The sequence below is a fragment of the Carcharodon carcharias genome, chromosome 11, assembly GCF_017639515.1.
Source record: "Carcharodon carcharias isolate sCarCar2 chromosome 11, sCarCar2.pri, whole genome shotgun sequence".
Taxonomy (NCBI): Eukaryota; Metazoa; Chordata; class Chondrichthyes; order Lamniformes; family Lamnidae; genus Carcharodon; species Carcharodon carcharias.
Window position 1 is genome coordinate 21,379,195 of NC_054477.1, and position 18,034 is coordinate 21,397,228.

The 18,034-nt window shown below is 52.8% G+C and overlaps 1 protein-coding gene across 1 annotated transcript in view; it reads right to left on the reverse strand.

The window, feature by feature from the left end:
- The window catches only part of LOC121283838 (interleukin-5 receptor subunit alpha-like), a 67,102-nt gene that overhangs the window by 15,459 nt on the left and 33,609 nt on the right, over nucleotides 1-18,034 (reverse strand). Inside the window, exons 3-7 of the mRNA XM_041198617.1 lie at nucleotides 17,383-17,540; nucleotides 9,695-9,842; nucleotides 3,397-3,517; nucleotides 3,125-3,303; nucleotides 2,874-3,013 (exon numbers count right to left, since the gene is read on the reverse strand). Of these exons, the coding sequence (XP_041054551.1) occupies nucleotides 2,874-3,013; nucleotides 3,125-3,303; nucleotides 3,397-3,517; nucleotides 9,695-9,842; nucleotides 17,383-17,540 (746 nt within the window). The remainder of the gene's footprint in view (nucleotides 1-2,873; nucleotides 3,014-3,124; nucleotides 3,304-3,396; nucleotides 3,518-9,694; nucleotides 9,843-17,382; nucleotides 17,541-18,034) is intronic.

The following is an 18,034-nucleotide window of genomic DNA, read 5'->3' on the forward strand; positions in this document are numbered from 1 at the left end:
TCTGTGAGTTTCAATCAGATCCCACCTCATCCTTCTAAACTCCATCATGTATATACCCAGGTCCTCAAATGTTCCTCACATGTTAAGCCTTTCATTCCTGGGATCATTCTCATGAACCTCCTCTGGACCCTCTCTAGGGCCAGAACATCCTTCCTGAGATACGGGGCCCAAAATTGCTCACAATATTCTAAATGTGGTCTGACCAGAGCCTTATAAAGCCTCAGCAGCACATCCCTGTTTTTATATTCTAGTCCTCTCAAAATAAATGCCAACATTGCATTTGCCTGTCTAACTATCGACTCAACCTGCAAGTTAACATTAATAGAATCTGGACTAGGACTCCCAAATCCCTTTGCACTCCAGATTTCTGAATTCTCTCCCCATTTAGAAAATAGTCTATGCCTCTATTCTTCCTACCAAAGTGCATGACCTCACACTTGCCCATTTTGTATTCCATCTGCCACTTCTTTGCCCATTCTCCTAACCTGTCCAAATCCTTCTGCAGCCTTCCCACCTCCTCAATACTACCTGTCCCTCCACCTATCTTTGTATCATCTGCAAACTTAGCCAGGATGCCCTCAGTTCCTTCATCTAGATCATTAATGTATAAATTGAAAATTTGTGGTCCCAACACTGACCCCTGCAGAACTCCACTAGTCACCGGCCGCCATCCTGAGAAGGACCCCCTTATCCCCACTCTCTGCCTCCTGTCAGACAGCTAATCTTCTATCCATGCTAGTACCTTGCCTCTAACACCATGGGTTTTTATCCTACTGAGCAGCCTCCTGTGCGGCACCTTGTCAAAGGCCTTCTGGAAGTCCAATAGATAACATCCAATGTCTCTCCTTTGTCTAACTTACTCGTTACCTCCTCAAAGAATTCTAACAGCTTTGTCAGGCATGACCTCCCCTTGATGAAACCATGCTGACTTTGCCTTATTTTATCATGCACTTCCAAGTATACTGAAATCTCATCCTTAATAATGGACTCTAAAATCTTACCAACGACCGAGGTCAGGCTAATCGGCCTGTAATTTCCCGTCTTTTGCCTCACTCCCTTCTTAAACAGGGGGGTTACATTAGCAATTTTCCAGTCCTCTGGAGCCCTCCCTGACTCCAGTGATTCCTGAACGATCACCGGTAATGCCTCCACTATCTCTTCAGCTATCTCCTTCAGAACTCTGGGGTGTAATCCATCTGGTCTAGGTGATTTATCCACCTTCAGACCTTTCAGTTTTCCTAGCACTTTCTCCTTGGTAAAGGCCACCATACTCACCTCTGCCCCCCTGACTCTCTTGAACTTTGAGGATGTTACTCGTGTCTTCCACTGTGAAGACTGATGCAAAGTACCTATTCAGTTCCTCCACCTCTTCTTTGTTCCTCACTACTACTTCTCCAGCATCATTTTCCAGTGGCCCAATGTCCACTTTTGCCTCTCTCTTACCCTTTATATATCTACAAAATCTCTTGCAATCTTCTTTTAAATTACTGGCTAGTTTACCCTCATATTTAATCTTCTCCCTCCTTATTTCTTTTTTAGTTGTCCTCTGTTGGTCTTTGTAGGCTTCCCAATCCCCAGGTTTCCCACTGCTCTTCGCCACAGTGTATGCTTTCTCTTTGGCTTTTATGCTGTCCCTGACTTCTTTTGTCAGCCATGGTTGCCTCGTCCTCCCTTTAGTATGCTTCTTCTTCCTAGGGATGAATTTTTGCTGTGTCTCCCAAATTACTCCCAGAAACTCCTGCCATTGCTGTTCCACTGTCTTTCCTGCTAGGCTCATCTCCCAGTCAATTCTGGCCAGCTCCTCCCTCATGCCTCTGTAGTTGCCTTTATTCAACTGTAATAACGTTACATCTGATTCCAGCTTTTTCCTCTCAAATTGCAGGGTAAATTCTATCATATTATGGTCACTTCCTCCTAAGGGTTCCTTCACCTTAAGCTCCCTTATCAAATCTGCCTCATTACACATCACTAAATCTAGAATTGCCTGTTCCCTAGTGGGCTCCACCACAAGCTGCTCCAAAAAGCCATCTCATAGACATTGCACAAATTCCTTTTCTTGGGATCCACCACCAACCTGATTTCCCCAGTCTACCTGCATATTGAAATCCCCCATGATCACTGTAACCTTGCCTTTCTTACAGGCCTTTTCTATCTCCTGGTGTATCTTGTACCCCACATCCTGACTAATGTTCGGAGGCCTGTACGTAACTCCCATTATGGCTGGGAGCAGCACAAAACAGCCACAGATCTCTGCTCACTTTGAGTGTGACTCACTGTGAAACACACTCTCCCATTTTAGAGTGTTTTAGCCATACAAGTTATTCCACCAATACAAATGTTTACACTTTTTTTGTGAAAACAGCTTTATCTTTATACAATAGGATTTTTATACTCATAATCTCTACTTAAATGGCATGTAAACACAATGGTGGCTTTAAAACTATGTCAATGGACTAGTCATCCAAAGGCTCACGCTAATGCTCTGGGGACCAGGGTTCAAATCCCCTCTCAGAAGCTGGTGGAATTTAAAGTCAATTAATAATCTGGAATTTAAAAGCTAGTCTCAGTAATGGTGACCATGAAACCATTGTCAATTATTTGTAAAAACCCATCTGGTTCACCAACACCCTGTAAGGAAGAAAATCTTCCATCCATACCTAGTCTGGCCTACATGTGGCTCCAGACCCACAGCAATGTGGTTGACACTTAACTGTCCTCTGTACTGGCCTAGCAAGCCACTCAGTTCAAGGGCAAGTAGCGATGGGCAGTGAACTGCTGGCCTTGCCAGGGGCACCCACATCCCATGAAAGAATAATAAAAGTGAATTGTTGACAACGCGCAAGAGAGTGAAGGAAGGAATACATAACCTTTACCTCAGTCCTACCCTCATCCATGTCTGTGACTTTCAGCTGAAACTGAAAACACTCGGGGTTAACATCATAACCTGAAGGCTTGTCCCATTTCACAGTCAGGTTTGGTAAAACCGTAAGATTTACTGGTGGGTTGTACATCTCTGAAAATTAAGGACACAAAACCATTCACCAGCAATTGAACCTTTAATGCAACGAGTAACACAACAATCCAAAAAAAGAGACACAGCCTTAGAAAAGGAACGACACCATACCATAATCCCATGGGTCAAATTCTGTATAATACGATGGAATTGTGCTGGAATCACTTGATCCATTGATACATATTAGAATATTCTCCTCGACATAAACTCTGCCTTGATCAACATGACAGCCCTGTCTCCCATGCACATCTGTAAAATAATGAGTACACTTCCTGGTGGTCTCTTCCTGTCTTAAAGGGGAAATATTTGTAATTAATATCAAAAACTTAACAGCAAATTTGGAGGAGTTTTAATTTATCACGTGCCCACATTTTGACGCTTACCTGTAATACATTGTATATTGGGTGTCAGTTGGTGCTTTCCTGCCTTTTCGCCATGTGCAATTCATGGATGAATGATTATACACAATACATGAGAAGTTGGAAATCAATGTTTCTGGATCGTCTGCATTCATAAAAATAAACAACATTTTAATTAAAAGACTTTGCAATGTATGTGGCTCATTAACAATAATTTTAGTCCACAGGATTTTCAGAAGAAATTATATCAGCCATGTTTCCTCTCATAAAGTTAAAACTAACACATGTAACAGCAATACAGAATGGAAAATGCAAGTCCAAATTTTAAAGTCATTCAGGGGAATTAGAATGAATTTCTCCAAATCCCTGCTTTTACTGTGTATGTTTTTCTTTAATATGACTCTTGAAATGTTGCTGCCATGGGCAAGGCCAGCATTTATTGCCTTTGAGAAGGTTGTAGTGAGCCTTCCTAAACAATTACCGTCAGGACATTTTGAGCGAGTGGTGAGCAAACAAAAGAGATCTTGGTCTTATAAATAGAGATGTTGAGTACAAAAGCCGGGAAGTTATGCTTAACTTGTAAAGTTCTGTTTAGGCCACATACAGAATATTGCATCCAGTTCTAGACATCACAATTTCAGATAAGCAATTTCCTTAAATTCTCTGGAGCTGAATTGGGTTCCATTGTCACATATTAATCTCTCAGGAACTCCTTCCTCAGTGAACTGCTGAGATGATTGTTGTAGCTCTCAAATCTTCCACCTTTCAAATAAAAGGGAATTTTGAGTGGTAGTCTGCAACTATGCGATACCATTCTTAATTGGATGTGAATAATTTGGTTCCCACAGTATGCCATGGACTGGGTGGTACTCAGTAGCTATCACCTCCTCTTCCTGCTGTGTATTTCTGTACTTCAGGCAAATATTGCATGTAGATACCACTTGTCTGATGCCTTTGTAGATGCATGTCTAGTAAACAACTGATCTGGCTCTGATCTTATACTTCTCCATTCCCATGTGGCCTTCATGTATTTTCTGGAGTAGCTCTTTCTGCATTGTTTGTGGTACAAGTATTCTGGATTCAGCTAGCAGAACACCATCTTCTAGTGAGGTATCACCTGTGATAGACCAGTGCTGCTGTTTCGCTGGCTGCGTTTGCTGTATCTTTTCAGGCCATCTCTGGAACCCTTGCTGAAAGAACACCTGAAACTTCTCAGCTTTGCTGATCTCATCGCTAATTTGGCTTAGTTTCGGTTATGTTCATTAGCTAGCGGAACTTTGTACCTAGATCTTTAATCTCATGTTTCTCCTGTGGTGACAACCGAGATAAAGCATTTGCTTGCACTGCTTCTCTTCCTGGCTTATGTTTCAGCGCAAAATCATAACTTTGAAACCTCAAGAGTAAATTCTGCAGTTTTGCACAGATTTCATGTAGTTCGCAATTCACCCGAATTTTGTGTCATATGATGCCTTGTACACCTAGGTATATAGATTATTGTGTTTAAGGTTTTGTACACAGTGTACATTGGGTGAATGGGGATGGAAGGGCCAAGAGTTGGCATGCAGGATATGAGGTGCCATCGGGGAGGGTGGGGTGCATGTGTTGGCATGGCGGGGACATGGAGAGGGCTTAGGTTTTGGAAAGGGCATGAGTAAGATCTTTTGACCTTATCTTTCTAAAGGTTCCTGAATCCAGGCTATAGGTCATGGTTCCTCTAAGGGGCTGTGAACCACTAATCAACAAGAAGCTGGCCTGACTACATAGAAGCTGCGGGGGACATAGGAGATACCTATTCCTGCAATGGAGCCAGCCAGTTTGGGAGTGCAGGGTGCGAGCTTGCTACCTGTGTCCTCATCCCACACTAGCGAAAATCTTTTGGGTGGGGCAGTGAGGTGGGAATCGGGGTGGCAACCTGGTAATCTGATCTCGTCCGCCGTTTTTAAATGCCTTTGGAGTTGGTTCAACTCCTTGGAAATTCAGAATGTAGGGTCATTATGGCACAGAGAAAGAGAGGCCTGTTGGCTCAGCGAGTCTATGCCAGCTCTTGATAGAACAATCCATGTTAGCCCCACCCCCCTCTAACCCATTGCCATCCAAGTTTATTTCCCTCAAGTGCCCATCCAATATCCTTTCTAAATTACTGATTGTCTCTGCTTCCAGCAACCTCGTAAGCATCATTTACACTCACTGCATTAAAAACTCGGTCCCCGCATCATTCCACCACCCACCTCTCTTGTACAAAATCTACGCTCCCTAATCATTAACCACCAGCAAATGGGAACAATTACTTTGTCTACCTCGTCCAAACCTATTATAATCCGGCGCGCCTCTATCAAATCACCCCTCAAACTGCTTTGGTCCATGAAGAGAACCAACCCCAGCATCTCCAGCCGAAACCTTCCCTCATCCCCGGAGACATTTTGGTGAACCTTCTCTGCTCCCTTTCACGGGACATGAAATCCTTCCTGAGTCATGATAGCACCACAGTCAAAGCTAATTAAAAAGGGCAGCATTTCAAATGACATTTTGCCGTCAAGCCATTTTAGAATTGAGGAACATATCAGAGGCCGGTAACTGGCACACAATTGGCTGAATTTTGGGTCCCGCGGGCGCCCACCCGATTGGGTATAAAATTGCGCGAGAAGACATCGGACGAGCATCCCGACGTCGTCGCGGACCCGCGCGATATCTCGCTCGGTGGGCGCACGCAGAAGCCGGAAGTGTGCTCGCCGAGCATTAAGTGGGCAATTAATCCCATTAACAGAGGCAATTGTCTCCGATTTTTCGTGGCCCGTCCAACCTTACGGTTGGCGGACGGGCGTATCGGTCAGGCGGCCTCTGCGCTTTACATCTAACCTCTTCCGAGGGCGGGGTGAAAGTTCAGTTATGAAATAAAATAAAACTAAATATCTGTGGACAGCATTTTGATTGGTTATATTTTCAGATGCTTGACTGGGACGCATGGACATTTTTTTTCAGCTTTTTTAATGTTTATTTGATGATTTTCAGGTCCGCGGCTCCCTTGAGGCAACGGTCTGACTTCAGGGAGCTTTCTGGCAGCGCTCACCCGCGCCCACGGAAACGTCATCGCCCGGCCTCTCCCCACCCCCACCCCACCCTCTCCCCACCCTCTCCCCCCCACCCTCTCCCCCCCGCCCTCTCCCCACCCTCTCCCCGCCCTCTCCCCGCCCTCTCCCCCCCGCCCTCTCCCCACCCTCTCCCCCCCACCCTCTCCCCCCCGCCCTCTCCCCACCCTCTCCCCCATCTCCCCGCCCTCTCCCCACCCTCTCCCCCCCGCCCTCTCCCCACCCTCTCCCCCATCTCCCCGCCCTCTCCCCCCGGCCCTCTCCCCACCCTCTCCCCCCCACCCTCTCCCCCCCGCCCTCTCCCCACCCTCTCCCCCATCTCCCCGCCCTCTCCCCCCCACCCTCTCCCCCCCGCCCTCTCCCCACCCTCTCCCCGCCCTCTCCCCCATCTCCCCCGCCCTCTCCCCCCCACCCTCGCCCCCCCGCCCTCTCCCCACCCTCTCCCCCCCGCCCTCTCCCCACCCTCTCCCCCCCGCCCTCTCCCCACCCTCTCCCCGCCCTCTCCCCACCCTCTCCCCCATCTCCCCGCCCTCTCCCCCCCACCCTCTCCCCCCCGCCCTCTCCCCACCCTCTCCCCCCCGCCCTCTCCCCACCCTCTCCCCCATCTCCCCGCCCTCTCCCCACCGCCCTCTCCCCACCCTCTCCCCACCCTCTCCCCGCCCTCTCCCCGCCCTCTCCCCACCCTCTCCCCACCCCCCCCCCACCCCCCCCCCCCCCCCCCCCCCCCCTCCCCCCCCCCCCCCCCCCCCCCCCCCCCCCCCCCCCCCCCCCCCCCCCCCCCCCCCCCCCCCCCCCCCCCCCCCCCCCCCCCCCCCCCCCCCCCCCCCCCCCCCCCCCCCTCCCCCCCCCCCCCCTCCCCCCCCCCCCCCCCCCCCCCCCCCTCCCCCCCCCCCCCCCCCCCCCCCCCCCCCCCCCCCCCCCCCCCCCCCCCCCCCCCTCCCCCCCCCCCCCCCCCCTCCTCCCCCCCCCCCCCCCCCCCCCCCCCCCCCCCTCCCCCCCCCCCCCCCCCCCCCCCCCCCCCCCCCCCCTCCCCCCCCCCCACCCCCCCCCCCCTCCCCCCCCCCCCCCCCCCCCCCCCCCCCCCCCCCCCTCCCCCCCCCCCCCCCCTCCCCCCCCCCCCCTCCCCCCCCCCCCCCCCCCCCCCCCCCCCCCCCCCCCCCCCCCCCCCCCACCCCCCCCCCCCCCCCCCCCCCCCCCCCCCCCCCCCCCCCCCCACCCCCCCCCTCCCCCCCCCCCCCCCCCCCCGCCCCCCACCCCCCCCCCCCCCCCCCCCCCCCCCCCCCCCCCCCCCCCCCCCCCTCCCCCCCCCCCCCCCCCCCGCCCCCACCCCCCCCCCCCCCCCCCCCCCCCCCCCCCCCCCCCCCCCCCCCCCCCCCCCCCCCCCCCCCCCCCCCCCCCCCCCCCCCCCCCCCCCCCCCTCCCCCCCCCCCCCCCCCCCCTCCCCCCCCCCTCCCCCCCCCCCCCCCCCCCCCCCCCCCCCCCCCCCCCCCCCCCCCCCCCCCCCCCCCCCCCCCCCCCCCCCCCCCCCCCCCCCCTCCCCCCCCCCCCCCCCCCCCCCCCCCCCCCCCCCCCTCCCCCCCCCCCCCCCCCCCCCCCCCCCCCCCCCCCCCCCCCCCCCTCCCCCCCCCCCCCCCCCCTCCCCCCCCCCCCCCCCCCCCCCCCCCCCCCACCCTCTCCCGCCCCCTCTCCCCCGCCCTCTCCCCCCCCCCCTCTCCCCCACCCTCTCCCCACCCTCTCCCCGCCCTCTCCCCCGCCCCTCTCCCCGCCCTCTCCCCCCCACCCTCTCCCCACCCTCTCCCCACCCCTCTCCCCGCCCTCTCCCCGCCCTCTCCCCCCCACTCTCTCCCCCACCCTCTCCCCATCCCTCTCCCCACCCTCTCCCCGCCCTCTCCCCCCCCACCCCACCCTCTCCCCCGCCCTCTCCCCCCCACCCTCTCCCCACCCTCTCCCCACCCTCTCCCCACCCTCTCCCCACCCTCTCCCCGCCCTCTCCCCACCCTCTCCCCGCCCTCTCCCCCCCACCCTCTCCCCACCCTCTCCCCACCCTCTCCCCACCCTCTCCCCGCCCTCTCCCCGACCTCTCCCCCCCACCCCACCCTCTCCCCGCCCTCTCCCCACCCTCTCCCCACCCTCTCCCCCCCCACCCCCACCCTCTCCCCACCCTCTCCCCCATCTCCCCGCCCCCACCGCACTCTCTCCCCACCCTCTCCCCACCCTCTCCCCACCCTCTCCCCACCCTCTCCCCACCCTCTCCCTGCCCTCACCCCGGCAACGCTGAGCTTTTCAGTTCAGGTTTCATGCGGCCAGCCAACACATAATGGCAACCGGGGGGCCAGTCGCAGTTGGGGTCCTGTTTCCCGACCACCCTTGGGCCTGCCGGTTGTGCCAAAGGTAAAATCCAGGCCGACAGAGCTGAGTGCCCCGCATTAAAGATGCATTGGAATACATGGCACAGTTAAAGTCCATTCAGCTTAGAGGGGGCAACTATGGCAGACGTAATGCCACCGGACTTATAATTCAGGGACCAATGTTAATGCTCTGGGGACACTAGTTTAAATCCCACTATGGCAGCTGGTTCAGTTAATAAACTGGGAATGTAAAGCTAATCTTAGCAATAGTGACTGTGAAACAATCATTGATTGTAGTATTAAATTTACCTGGTTCACTAATCGCCTTTAGTGAAAGAAGTCTGCCATTGTTACCTGGTCTGGCCTACATGATACTCCAGACCCACAGTAATGTGGCTGAGTCTTAGGTCACTCAGTTTAAAGAAAATTAGGGATGGGCAACAAATGCTGGCCTTGCCAGTGATACCCACATCCCATGAAAGAATTAAAAAAAATAAAACTAGCCCATGCTTGTGGTTTTGCTCCAAACAAGTTTCCTCTCATTAAAGATAGGAGCTGTCTATCCTATCAATGTCAATGTTTTTTTTAATCATTCAAGGAATGTGGCCATCACTGGCTAGGCCAGCATTTAGTGCCCATCCCTAGTTGCCCTTGAGAAGGTGGTGGTGAGCTGCCTTCTTGAACCGCTGCAGTCCATGTGGTGTAGGTACACCCACAGTGCTGTTAGGGAGGGAGTTCCAGGATTGTGACCCAGCGACAGTGAAGGAACGGCGATATATTTCCACACTGCTGCTACTGTGCACATAAACACATGATATAATATATATATAATATATAGACACATGCACATTCACACATTAATTATATCCATATATACAGCTGCCATACCTGGTGGTGATTGGATATCCTTTACAGTCCAGTCACTTTTCATTTTTTGATTTTGGTGGTTATCCAGAAGCACATTTTGAATTCGTACAGAAACACCCCTGTGTAATTCAAATGTTTTCACATATTCTGGGGACAGAAGCCTGGAATCCTGTGTTACAAGTAAAAACAATTTGCGCAATTAATGCCCTTTAAGATCATCCATCCAGTATCAATTTTTTAAAATTCATTTTTACGGGATGTGGACATCGCTGGCTAGGCCAGCATTTATTGCCCATCCTTAATTGCCCTTGAGAAGGTGGTGGTGAGCTACCTTCTTAAACCGCTGCAGTTTCTGTGGTGTAGGTGCTGTTAGGGAGGGAGTTCCAGGGTTTTGCTCCAGTGATGGTCAAGGGACAGCGGTATATTTCCAAGCAAGGGTGGCTTGGAGGGGAACTTCCAGGCGGTGGTGTTCCCATGTACCTGCTGCCCTTGTCCTTCTAAATGGTAGTGGTCACAGGTTTGAAAGATGCTGCCTAAGGAGGATTGGTGAGTTCCTATGGTGCTTCTTGTAGATGGTACACAATGCTTCCACTGCGCATCGGTGCTGGAGGGGTGAATATTTGTGGATGGAGTGCCAATCAAGCGGACTGCATTATCCTGGATGGTGTCAAGCTTCTTGTATGCTGTTTGGAGCTGCACTCATTCAGGCAAGTGGAGAGTATTCCATTACACTCCTGATTTTTGTAGATGATGGACAGACTTTGGGGAGTCAGGAAGTGAATTACTTGCCACAGGATTCCTAGTCTCCGACCTGTTCTTGTAGCCACGGTATTTATATGGTTAGTCCAGTTCAGTTTCTGGTCAATGGTAACCCCCCAGGATGTTTATATTGGGGGATTCAGTAATGGTAATGCAATTGAATGTCGAGGGAATATGGTTGGATTCTCTCTTGTTGGAGATGGTCATTACCTGACATTTGTGTGGCCCAAATGTTATTTGCTCCTTGTCAGCCCAAGCCTGGATATTGTCCAGGTCTTGCTGCATTTGGACATGGAATGCTTCAGTATCTGAGGAGTCACAAATGGTGCTGAACATTGTGCAAGCTGAAGATGGTTGGGCCTAGGACACTACCCTGAGGAACTCCTGCAGTGATGTCCTGGAACTGAGATAATTGACCTCCAACAACCACAACTATCTTCCTTTGTGCTCGGTCTGACCCCAACCAGCGGCGAATTTTCCCCCCGATTCCCATTTTTGCTAGGGCTTTTTTGCCAGTTTTGCTAGGGCTCCTTGATGCCACTTTGGGTCAAATGCTGCCTTGATGTCAAGGGCGGTTACTCTCACCTCATCTCAGCAGTTCAGCATTTTTTGCCCATGTTTGGACCAAGGCTGTAATGAGGTCAGAATCTGTGTGGCCCTGGCGGAGACCAAACTGAGCATTTGAGCAGATTATTGCTAAGCAAGTGCCACTTGATAGCCCTGTTGATGACCCCTTCCATCATTTTACTGATGCCTGATGGTTTATAGGTTCCATCTTGCTCAATGTTAAAAGATATTATGGTTTGCATTTTACAGGGCGGCACATTCCCTGCCCAGTTCAGCCTAAAATGTTGGTGAGGGTGGGCCACCTGCCTACCTTGCTGCTGGCTGCCCCACAGCAATTTAATGCAGGGACCGACACTAATTTCTTTTAGGTTAGTCTTTTGCCCCTTTCTTGGGAGGATGTCCCGCCTTGGGGAGACAGTTTCGTTGGATGGCAGCTCTGTATTCCCAGCAGCGCCAGCTGGGGGCAGTGGCCACTGCTGGGGAGACAGGCAGCCCCACCACGCCAAGGAGTCCAGTTAAGCCTGGGGTCAGGGGGGCCTTGAAGTGAAGAGGGTGAGGGATTGAGAGGCTAGTGGGGAGGGGGTTAAGGAGGGATGACCTTGAAGGGGGTGACTCGGGTGGTCTCAGATGGCCCTCAGAGGAGGTCCCTGCCCCCTTGCCCAAACACCAGCCCACACCCTTAAAGCTGCCAGGCTTCCCTCATGGCTTAGGCCTCTCCCACCACAGGTAAAATACCAGTGGCGGGGTGGGGGGAGGATGGGGGTTAAGGCCATTAAGTGGCCATTAATTGACCACTTGAGTGCCTTCCTAGGCCCAAGGGTGGGCGGGTCACCCAACGCTTTTCCTGCCCACCCTGCCTGACCCCCTCCCACTTCAGGAAAGTTTGAGACAGGTGGGGGGAGGGGAGGGGAGGTTGGGGTAGGCAGGTCGGTGGCAGGATCAGCCATTTTACGTGGGCCCTACGTTCAAACCTGCCAGCTGGAAGTGTAAAATCCATTCCCATGTGTGTCAGCTGTGGCTCAGCGGGAGGCACACACACCCCTCTCAGTCACAAGGTTCGGGATTCGATTCCTAACCCAGGAGGTGAGCACAAACATCGAGGCTGACGCTCCAGTGAAGGAATGCTGTATTGTCAGAGGTGCCGTCTTTTGGGTGAGATGTTAGAGCGAGGCCCCGCCTACCTGATCAGGTAAATGTGAAAGAGCCCATGGCACTATTTTCAAGTAGGGCAGGGGAGTTATCGCCGATATCTTGGCCAATATTCATCCATGTTTGATGGAGCTATTCAAAATTATGAGGGGACAGGGGAGCGTAGGGAAAGAGATACTGTTCCCAGTGGCGGAAGAACCGAGAACCAGAGGGCACCGATTTAAGGTGATTGGCAAAAGAAGCCACAATGACATAATGAGAAACTCTTTTTTACAGAGCAAGTGTTCAGGATCTGGAATTCACTGCCTGGGAGTGTGGTGGAGCCATTTCTAATCACATCTTTCAAAACAAAATTGGATAATTATCTGAGCAGAAAAAAAATTGCAAGACCACGGGGAAAAAAATGGGTAATGGTATTATGCAAGTTGGTATTGCCATGATCTGGCACAGACACAATGGGCTGAAGGGCTTCCTTTTGTGCTGTAACCCATTCTATGAGCCGACGACAATTCTATGCCTGAGGCCAGCCTCAAGTTAAAATCACAAGGCCTTTTTCTCTAAAATCAGATTTTGCAGCTGTTCCATCTTGACAAGCTATGCATTTAGAAGTAACAGTAATAAAAAGAAAATCCTCCAGTTGTGGCAGGGACATTATTTTATACAGATTTATCATAATTTCTAAAAAAAAAAACACTGGAAAAACTCAGCAGGCCAGGCAGCAACTGGGGAGAGAAACAGAGTTAATGGGTGGAATTTTTCGAGCCTGCTGGAGGTGAGCGCTGAACTGTGTGAAAGCAGGTCGCGATCACCCACTCAGCCTGCCGACAGCGTTTCCCACCATTGGTCGGCGGGGAGCTAATTGTAATACATTAGCATATACTTAAAAGGCTATCCCGCCCGGCTCTTGGAACCCCTCTGTATCGTCCGTCCACATCGGTGGGAACGTGCACTTTGGCCACCTTCACTTTGGAGGAACTGAGGTGAGTGAGCAGCAGCGTTCTCCACAGCTTGCCCATTGTTTACAGGCCTCAGGGGCACCGGGGGGACAACTGATACCTGGCCCCGGAGGTGACTGATGGTCAGTGCTGTGCTGTGGCCAGGCAAGTGCTGGCCGGCCCCAGAGGCAACTGCTGATGGGGAGGGTGGTGTCCAGGGGCAAGTGCTGGCCAGCCTCGGAGGTGACTGCTGTTGGGGGTGGGTTGGGGAGCTGTCTGAGGGCAAGTGCTGGCCAGCCTCGGAGGCGACTGCTGCGGGGGGGTGGGGGTGGGGAGGTGTCTAGGGGTAAGTGCTGGCCAGCCTTGAAGGCGCCTGCTGAGGGTGGTGGTGTGTCCGGGGTCAAGGGTTAGCTAGCCCTGGATGCGACTGTTGTCAGTGGGGGAGTCAAGTGCTGCCCTGGCGCTGCATCCTGCGCACATGCAATCGAGGTGGGGGTCAGAGTAAGCGAGGGAAGTGGCCACACATTAGGGACACCTATATAAACTGACCATCCCTCTGCAACTAAGACAGATCAGGAGCAGCCACAGTGATATGATTGGGGTCAGGCTCCTAGCCTGCCTGCCCATGCAAGCAACACGGAGGCACGAAAGGACCACCAAGCACTCCAAACCTTACCCCCCCATCACACCTCCACCCACCCCGGCACAGATTTCAAGTCTGCCACCACTTTATTGGACCGCAGAGCATTTGGGCTGCACACATTGTACAATCTCCTCACCAACACTGGCCATGTAGCAGTCACTGCTGCAGGCACTCAAAACCCCTTGCAATCTCAGCATCCTGGTTTGGACTAGTGGCCCCTGTGTCACAGGTTGACAGGGCAGCCATGCAGCACACTCATCTCTGACCATCCGAGGGGTGACCAACACTCCCCGGGAAACATTAAGGGGCGGTCAGATAGGGGCCAGGAAAGCTGCTAGGTACAGCGATGATAACCACATTTCTCTCTCTTTCATGCTGCAGGAGGACCACATCAGGATCATGGATCCTGGTGACCTAGCTGTATGCCTACAGAGACCATAGAAGAGGGAGGAGAGAGGGACTGAGGTACCTGGCAGGTACCATGCAAAGGCAGGAGCAGCAACCTCATGAAGAAGCGTCAGCAGGGGCTCCTGCACACACCGCCCAGGACCGACAGGAGGCGCCTAGTGACACCCAGGATCTATAGACGCTGCCTGCCATTCCTGCAGATGACTGAGAACCAGTGTTGCTGATCACTGCGCATGTCCAGGGACCTGGTGGCTCACATCTGCCACTTACTGCAGGACTTGGCACCAAGGGGACATGGAGGGCACCCACTGCCAGTGGCTGTGAAAGGGACTGCAGCACTCAATTTCTATGCCAATGGCTCCTTTCAGGGCTCCACTGGTGACCTCTATGGGATTTCACAATCCGCCACCACTAATTCATCCATGAGGTCATGGATGCCATCTTCTCCATGGCACACAACTTTGTGCATTTTACCCAGGTCCGGGACAGCCAAGATGCAAAGGCCATTGGATTCGCCCTGATCTCAGGTGCAGAGTGCAATTAACTGCACTTATGTGGTGCTCAGGTCTCCGTCGCTACACTCATTGGACTTCATCAACCGCAAGGCTCACTGAACGTGCAGCTAGTATGTGACCACCAGAAATGCATCCTGCAGCTATGCACACAGTTTCCAGGGTGTGTGTACAACGCCTACATCCTGAGTCACTTGCAGATCCCTGCAGTCTTCCAAGGTCCACAGAGGCTGCAGGGTTGGCTCCTTGGGGACAAGGGCTACCCGCAGAGGACGTGACTGATGACACCCGTGCGGCAGCCTCAGACTGCAGCAGAGTGACGCTATAATGAGGCTCATGCTGCAACTCGCAACTTGGTGGAGCAGACCATCGGGATGCTGAAGATACGGTTCTGGTGCCTGAACCGGTCTGGTGGAGCCCTGCAATACAGTCTGCAGAGGGTGACTATAAGACCAAAAGGACAAAAAGACATAGGGACAGACAGAAGTAGGCCATTCGGCACTTCCAATCTGCTCCACACCTCAATTAGATCTTGGTGTTCCCTGGACATCCACAGTGGAGGTGGAGGCAGCCTGCTGACTGACGTCCTGTCTGAGATGACTTTGGCGGGCGTCCTCTGAAGGGCTGAGACTTGGAGGGCCCCTGACCTGCTTTCAGGTCCCTGCTGTGTGGCAGCGGCACCCTCCTCAGCCTGTGAAACTGGAGCTGTGGAGGTGACTGGAAGAGGGATTCAGATGGGCCAGTCACTCTCAGAGTCACCTAGGTTAATGGCCTCGGAGTGTGCACCTGCTCATCCTCCTCCAAATGGGTGCCCGAGAGCCCCTGGCTGACTCCGTGAGTGGAAGGGAGTAGCTGGAGCGGGATTCAGCTGCCCAGCATCCCTCTCGAGTACACCCTGTTGGAGGCCAACAATGGCATCAGCAATGGAGTTAAGCCCACGCAGCAGTGCAGGAGTGACATCTTGAACCAAGGCCTACATGGCAGTCGCCATCCTGCCAGCGTTAACCTTAGTGCGTTGGCATGTCAGCGCTATCACCTCAGCCTAAAGGTGGACGGACTCCTCCATCGTGCCTTGCAATCTGAGGAGTGCAGGGACATCCCTTCCTGATGTTCCCGAGCTTGCCTTTGCAGCTCCAGCAACTGTGACATGACCGAGTCCAGAGGCTCGTCATCTGATTCAGACTCAGCAACATTCCGGCCCCCAGCAGTCCTCTGAGTGCCGGGGACCTGAGAAGTCCCTGCCCCCGCTTGCTGTGGATCAGAAAATGCGATGTTCTCACCAGATTGTGATCCTGAGGCTACTCTAAAGCTAGGTCCCAGCGAGATGTGTGTCTCTGCGCTGGTGGAGGGTGTGGGTGAGCACTGGCATGGGACTTCAGGGAGGGTGCTTTCTGATTCCTCTTCAGAGGTTTCTTCGGTGCTTGATTGGAGGCCCTGGGTCATGAACTCTGTCGGCTGTTTGGCAGATGTGCCTGTGAAAGCAAGGCGAGATAATCAGTGCATGGCAGTGGCCTGTGAAGGAGGACACATCACGCACGGCATGGTTGTCGGATGGATGTTGCACTGCTGGATCCTCAGAGTTGACCTCAACGTCAGCACAGGACCAGCCTCAGTCATCACCGGCCAGCTGCATGGCTCTGTTTTCGACTTCTGTCAGAACCTTGATCTCCGGCATCCGTCCACCTGTGTGAGCCAGTCTGTCCTCCATGAATAGAGATGGGGAGAGTGTATCAGGAGTCCTGCCAGGCCAGATGATAAGTGTGCCTGACCTGTGTGGGTGGTGAGTGGTCCCATGGACAGGATGAGGACAATGACAGTGTGTGTGTGTGAAAGGGTGAGTGGTGATGTCCCTTGCACTGGCAGTGAGTGAGGGCCCTGTGGATGTGTGATGGGTTTATTAGCGTGTGAGTCGGGAGTGATAGAAAGAGTGACTTACCCTGGCGGAACAGAGGAGATCATTCATCCTTTTGCGGCACTGGGTGGCTGTGCTCCTCTGCAGGACATTTGCGCTGACCATCGCTGCCACTGCCTCCCAAGCCGGGTAGGTGACTTTGCTGCCCATCCTGCGGCCAGAGCGGAGGTAGAGCACAGCCCGTGGGCCTCCACAGCATCCAGCAGTCGCTCAAGGGACCCGTCATTGAAGCAGAGGGCTGCATTCTTTTTTCCTTTGCTGGCCAGGTCTCCCGGGCAGCAATGGTGAGCCGATGGCCATGAGCGCTGTGCTGGCGACTGCCTTTTAAAAATGGCGGTCGGCACGATGCAAGAGCGAGGTGATGGCGGGAGGGCTAATGAGCACCTGCGCACCGTGAAAACGGCGTCTTTCACAGGAGTGAATAAATAATGAGGCGGGCTCGGGACAATATGGCGTGAAAACCCGTCATTTTCACTACCTGCCCGCTACCGCACTCAGTGCAATTCTGGGAAAATTCCACCCAATGTTTCCAGCCGATGACCTTTAATCCGAACTGGAGAAAGATAGAAATGTAAGACTTTTTCAGCCAGTGGAAGAGGGAGAGGGGGCAGGAAGAACTAAGGAGAAGGTCTGTGAGAGGGTGCAGGCCAGGGGAGGTCAAAAAACAAAAGATTTCATGATTCAACAGCTGAAGAGAATGGTACTGGATATAATAAAGAAACAAAGGTGGGCAGATGTGGTGCATTTCTGGGGCATTTCCAAATAAACTACAACATATTGGAATTAGGTTTTAACATAATAGAGAGAAAAGAACTAATTCTTACTTCTTGCCAAGAATCAAGATCAGAGTACTTAAACTCGAATCGATATCTAACTTTGCTCTGATTCTTTATGCCTTCACTGAGGTTGTCATTCCAAGTAAATGTCAGCTCTCCGAGCTGTCTATTTGTAACTGTGATGTTGGTCGGTGGATTAAGTTCAGCTATTTAAAAAGGAATAAACAAGAAATGAATGAGCAAAACAAAAAGCTGCAAATGCATAAGTTTATTTCAAATTCTGGCTCCTGTTCAACATTGGCAGACGATGAGAGAAAATGTATGCATTCCTCGACACTTTGTACAGCTCTTAGCAACATAGCAAGGCAGGAAAAGTCTATCTAAGCTACACATCATCACCTTCTATCCAGCTCCTTACTGGGATTCTGCAACCAATAGCACTGTGACCCCTTTACTGGAAAGGACATGCTGGTTGTTTCATCTGCAATTCCATTGCCTGTTAAATAAATAAGTTGGCTTAAATTTCCCATTTTACTTCAACACCGTTGAATCGCTTGCCAAAAATCAGCATTCTTGGATTCAAATTTTGCCATTTAAGGTCTGTAATGTCATCTGATGCTCTTTCACTCACTGCAAGAATAAAATTCCAGGTTAGAGAACATTTCTTCGCAAATCAGTCCTGTTTATTCCAGTACTTTCT